Raw genomic sequence first — 6,095 nt, 5'->3', positions numbered from 1 at the left:
GTGAACGTTACAGCAGCTTGAGAGCACTGCAGTGCAATAGCCAACCAGCAACCAGCTAACCAACTTGACTAGCTACCTACAGACAATTATGGATGAAACGATGATACAAGTCAACGGGTACGTTAACTATTATTTGGTTTATCTGCGCTATTCTTTCTTCTGCAAACTAGTGTTTATCTTTCGGTTTATGTGTGTTATAATTTCACCCGCGCTGTCCATATTACCTACGCTATGCTTACAAGCCTGTAATAAACCAACTTAGCTCAAATTAGCTTGCTAGCTAGCTAGCTAATCAATTGCTTGTCAGTTAGGTAGTTGTAGCTATCGTGTTAGCTAGCTAGCCTAACCGACAAGGAGGAGTTGACAGGCAACTTCAAGAAGATGCCGTTTCCGGTGGGCTCGCTGGCTGTCACCGTAGCTAAAGAAGCTAATGTAGCTGGCTTTTTTAATTTAATTGTTCAAACCGCTGCATGGCTAATTATAGCTGTATGTCTGTGTGTAGTTGATTGTGCTGATTGCTAATGTTGTGGTAGTAAAGTTAGCTGTTTAATCATACATGGCCAGTGAAGACAAGCTGTCACACACATGAAACACAGCTTATGACAGACAGAGACGATAGATGCTGATGCAAAACATTTAGACATTAACTTGAATATTTGTGTTAATGTTTATATTTTGTTAACCTGTTGAAATCCACCTCTCTTTGTTTGATTGATTTATTTTTTCGTTTGATATGAAAAATCTCATAACAGAAGAATTGCAAGGCCAAAATGCACGAGGCTGCATTGAGACCTAATTTCTTCTGGTTTCTGAAGATGTGCTAGGTCTGGTCGTCTTTAATAAGTCATATTTTAATAACAATAAATACGACATGCTTTATGCTACAATTTGTAAATCACCACACTTACCTTCTGCATCTTTTCAGAACTCATAGGCATAACATCTTTATTATGACAGGCAGCAGAAAGGTTAGAAATATTACAGGGATTGGATGCGTATTCTTAGCTATAATAGCTCTAACACACAGATGTGTTTTTAGACAGTTAGATTACATTTAGCTTTATTGTTATTGCCCAAAGTACAGGAATGCAATTTAGTATCTAAGTAGCTAGAAGTGCAAAGAGTACTAAAGTGCAAAATATACAAAATAAAATACAGAATTAATAGATTATAGAATAAACAGTAAAGCTTATGAATACAGTAGATGTACACCAGGTCTGTAACTCATTTTCATTTCATTATTTCCTGCACAGATACGTTTTCATGTTCAGTTCAGGTTATCAAGCCTGAGAGCCCCCATGGCTAAACAGACGCTGAAAGATTGCCGCCCGGTTAGCTCACCTTGTAGAGCGGGCATCCATACTTAGAGTTTTACTCCTCAATGCTGCGGCCGCCGGTTCAACTCCAACCTACTGCCCTTTGCTGCATTTTGGAATATCGGCTTTTCAAATAACCAAATATTTTTATTGGTATCAGCCTTGAAAATCCTTTATTGGGCAGACTCTAATAAAAGCAGCTAAAATATAATAAGCAAGAAATGATATACAAGAATAAAGGTTACAGTGCAGTGTAACAAATGAATAATTACTTAAAAATGTCAACATCAAAAAGTCTTTAAAAGAACTGAAAGTTGCAGCGGACTTGCAGTTTACTGGGAGCTGTTCCAGATATGTTGCACGTAAAAACTGAACGCTGCTTCTCCATGATTAGTTCTGACTCCGGGGACAGAAAGCAGACCTGACCCAGATGACCTGAGGGGTCTGGATGGTTCATAAGGAAGCAGCTGATCAGAACGGCAACAGTAGCGTTTTGAAAGCGATTCTAGATTAATCTAGTAACAGTTCGGAAAGTAGTCAAACATTTCCATCCCAGTTCATCAGAGTCCCAGGGGATGTCTGTAAATGTCTTGGTTTGTCAGTGGGAACGATTGGAAAATAATCAGTTTAATATGATTTTAAACTGAAAAAAGCAGGAAATTCCATAATTTACAGGCTGAAAAAAGCATTTGTTCTGCATTGTGCGTGAATGTAATGTGAGTTGAATATCCAAATACTTGGTGATTATTATTTCTTTTGTTGATCACCTAATCGATTCCTGCCTACTGTTGGCTTGAATACCATATTTCCACATGTCTAATTGCCTCTATTTACCTCTCTCTTGGTTTCCAGCTGTCAGACTGACCCCCTCTGCATGGGCCCATAAACATGTCCACAGATGACAGTATCTCTGAGGATGTGTCCAGCTCGGGGGCTTTGAGCCATTGCCATGTCAGTGCTGACGGGGATGGGGGTAAGGAGAGTGAGGCCTCTCTGGTGTCCTCTGAGGGGACGTCAGCCTCGGGGCTGGCGGTCTCAGAGGGCAGACACACAACCTCCCAAACAACAGGAGGCACTGTGGAGAGCAGGCCCATGGACATCACACCAGCATGCAACAAGATCAGGTGCAGTAAGAACGGCGTACGGAAAATAAAAAGACTGCAGAGATAAAATATTTAACAGTGGCCAGTAGATTCATCTTTCTTTTTTTATTAGACGCTACAAATAAATGATTGCAAATTCAGACGTGAAGATTTGAATCTATTTCATGTAAAGGAAAAGGTAGTTTTCTGAGTTTCCCTGAACTTCACAGATAATAGATTCAATTTAATAGTCAATTTGTCACATCTAAATCATGAATCATGGGATGCTTTGGAGTGTTCAATCTTGTTTAGGTGTAGAAATAATAATCTTATAATGTAGGCTGAGAAGATGTTAAACAATGTAATTGTTTTCCCAAAAGCCCAAGATGACGTCCTCTTGTCTTGTTTTGTCTACAACTCTAACATATTCAGCTTTCTGTTATAGAGGAGTTAAGAAACCAGGAAATATTCACATTTAACAAGCTGGAAATAAAGAATTTTCCATTCTTTTTAATTAAAAATTACATCTTTGAAGCAAATATTGTTAATTTCTGATGTTTTATTCTGGCTGGTATGTACTATAAGTATGGGATTTTATTGCAGGAGTATTTGTCTGAGCACAGATGAAGCATTTGAACAAGGGAAGAGCCTCCCATTCATCAACCCGAGCTCCCTTGAGACCCTCAGGGTTTTGGTGCAGGAGATCCAGAGCAGCGGAGAGACCGACCCTGAGATCTGGAAGGACTGTGAGGTGGGAAAATACCACAGAGCCTGAAAGGCAGAAGTTATTGTAGAATGTGGAAATTAAATTGTAAATGCACGCTGATGACGTTGAATGTAAAGTTGGGGTTAGCAGATGTGGCAGTTGTTCTTTAGTGCTGCTTTTGGCAGCTGACAGCCTCATTTCTGAGTTGTCACTTTTATTGTTTTGTGCAGAACACACCTGACAGACACACACACACACCCTCACAAACACACAAACCCACACACACACCCACACACACACACACACACACACAACACCACACCACACTGCAGCTGATCCTTTCAGACACAGTTTATGATTTGCAAGGAACAGACAACTGTGATGTTCTGCAACATGAAGACACCTCACTACAGTACACAGATGAAAAGTCAGGTCAAAGGAAAATAATGACTGTCAAAATTTCAGTGTATATTGTCTGTTATTAACATCTCTGTGGCTTTCCCTCAACAGTTTTACTATAAATGAACTTCTTGCTGTGCATAATGATGGTAAAATGACATTTGATTTGATCTTTTTTCTGCAAAAGGGCCGATGGCTGCATCTGTTTCAGCTGGTTGAAAAGCAATACCAAGAGCAAATACTTGCTCAGCAAGAACAATACCAGTGCCAAATACAGGTAAGACTGCATCTAGTCGTGTCCAGGGCCTGACGTCAACTTTTTTGGCCATGAGCTACTGGGGCAGGTGGATTTTAAAATCAACTAGCAAAACAGGTTTTTACCAGCCAATTTAGTTTTACCTAATACAGGCTAAACACAGATAGGTGTGTAAATTGCAGACCCAGGTCATGTCTTATTATGATCTTAAAATATTTGTTTTATCCACTGAAACAATGCAGACTGATTTCATGAAGTGGCGTATGTATGACATGGCAATTCATATGCCATTATTGCCGTGTTATCAAGCTGCATACTCTCTTTTTGTGTGTATATCAACGCCGTTTGGCCTCCATTGACTCACATTACCTTGCGATTGCGTGTGAATTTATGCCATAGCGAAAGTATGAAGTGGTAAAAATCCACAAAGGAAGGTTGGTCGGGATGGTGGATGGGTAAAACAGGGGACTTTCACCCAGGAGATCGGGGATCGTGTGCTGCATTTTACGTTTCCTAAAGTCAATCGTCGCTTTATTCTTAACCCCGTTTTTCATTTCCTAAACTCAACTGTTGCTTTCTTCTCGCAATAACACGCCAAGTGGCGTGTATGTGTACGCCCGCTGTATACAGCGTAGACATACACGCATATAGCTCAAAATGGATACAGAGAACACGCCACTTGCACATGTATATTTACACAAAGTCATGATGCCATGTTGAACAATGATATGATTTTTCTCCAGTTGATTCAGGATGAAATTAAGGCCCTGGTTCAGCTCCAGAACCGCCAAGCCAGCGTCCAGTTCTCTCCAACTTCGGGGACCAAAACTACCCCAAACACAAAGGACTATATTCTCACCCTCATCTCCGGTGACTGCACAGTCCCCAAAAATGTGGCCAGTCCCACTGACAGCCTAGCAGGCCCTGCTCATACTCCTTTTAGCTCCCCTTCCCCTCCGCTCCAGAGATCAGAGGCCGCCAACCACGGGGAGGAGCGGGCAACCACAGTGCTCAGCAGTGGGTACGGTACTCTGTCTGCTTGGGAGACATGTCCGGAACACGCTGGGTCTCTGGCTGAAGATGTGGATGGGGTTCAAGGGAAGCGGAAGCATGATTGGTCCCCTAACTTTCAGGAAGACAGAGAGAAAACTGTGATTGGGTGCCAGCAGGATTATTCACATGCGAGGACTCTCAGAGTGGAAAATAACCAATTAGACTACCAGCAGAAAACCTCTGGGTAGGTCTGAGTTGCTTAGAAGCCCCTTTAATAGAACAGGGTATGTGCAGGTCCTAAAGTCTTTAAAAGGATGAATTTGAAAGTTTCTTCAGTTAAAAAAGCCTTGAAGAAGCGACCGCTTTGTCACCTGGTAGAGGGTGCGCCCCATGTAGGCTGAATCCTTGGCAGTGGCCCAGGTTTTGATCTGACCCACGGCCCTTTGCTGCCTATCTGTACTATCTAATAAAAATGCATTAAAAGCCCAGCCTTCAATGGTAGGGATGTAACGATGCACTCAACCCAGGTATATATGATTATGGTGAATATGATTTGCAGCTTTAAGTTGATTTTATTATCTTGCAATATTTTTTTAACATGTGCTGCAGATAAATAACGGAAAAATATTATTTTCTTTATATAAAAATTTCATATGCATGTCAATAAATGTATGGACTTTGTCACTTATTTTAGGCCATATATGTCCCCCACAGGTTTTTAATAGATGTCTTATGCGCTATGACTGCATTCTGTTTGGTTTTGTAAAAGTCTTAAAAAGATTTGAATTTTAATTAAACTCTACAGAAACCTTGTTAAGATATAAGCAACATTTAATCTGTTAAATTACTGTTCTACGTACCCTAACTTGTTCTGTTGGCAGCACCAGCCAGCTTTTGACCTCCTGGGCACAGAGGCAGAAACTCAGGCCCAAGAAGAGCAAAACGTCAGTTCAAATCCCTGAGGACCAGGAGCAGCCACCCAGCCTCAGAGAATCTCCCAAACAAAACACCCCAGAGAGTGCCGACATCCAGGACCAGGTACAACTCACCATGTGGTAACAAATAATAAAAAATAGATCACTGCCCTGCATCTGTAGTGTTTTTATTTAAGATAGATGTGTCTGTTGTGGCTGTACTGATTACATTCCCCCCCACTGAATCTAATCTTCTCATCTCTGTTGTGTTTCTGCAGCGACCGTCCAGGCTGTGTACCAGCTCCTTCCCCCTGAGGAGGAGTGACAGCCTGTTGTCTGAGGCATCAGGTAACAATTCGCTGACTCAGACAAAACACAGACGAGCAAGGCTCGGATAGCGTGAAATAAATCACTGACAATGTGACCATA

General features: G+C 41.3%; 1 protein-coding gene across 3 annotated transcripts in view; it reads left to right on the top strand.

The window, feature by feature from the left end:
- LOC117959127 (M-phase phosphoprotein 9) overlaps window positions 1-6,095 on the top strand; it is a 21,068-nt gene continuing 14,973 nt past the window's right edge. For 2 of the 3 annotated variants that reach the window (XM_034896075.1, XM_034896073.1), the window contains exons 1-7: window positions 1-117; window positions 2,169-2,440; window positions 3,002-3,149; window positions 3,691-3,780; window positions 4,503-4,996; window positions 5,634-5,790; window positions 5,942-6,014. In XM_034896075.1, the coding sequence (XP_034751966.1) occupies window positions 2,205-2,440; window positions 3,002-3,149; window positions 3,691-3,780; window positions 4,503-4,996; window positions 5,634-5,790; window positions 5,942-6,014 (1,198 nt within the window). In that variant the 5' untranslated portion in view covers window positions 1-117; window positions 2,169-2,204. The remainder of the gene's footprint in view (window positions 118-2,168; window positions 2,441-3,001; window positions 3,150-3,690; window positions 3,781-4,502; window positions 4,997-5,633; window positions 5,791-5,941; window positions 6,015-6,095) is intronic. The other variant, XM_034896074.1, reaches the window with a different exon arrangement.

The sequence above is a fragment of the Etheostoma cragini genome, chromosome 16 (genome assembly GCF_013103735.1).
Source record: "Etheostoma cragini isolate CJK2018 chromosome 16, CSU_Ecrag_1.0, whole genome shotgun sequence".
NCBI classification, from domain to species: domain Eukaryota; kingdom Metazoa; phylum Chordata; class Actinopteri; order Perciformes; family Percidae; genus Etheostoma; species Etheostoma cragini.
Note: the sequence above shows the minus strand (reverse complement) of the source record. Positions and strands in the feature narration are given on the sequence as shown.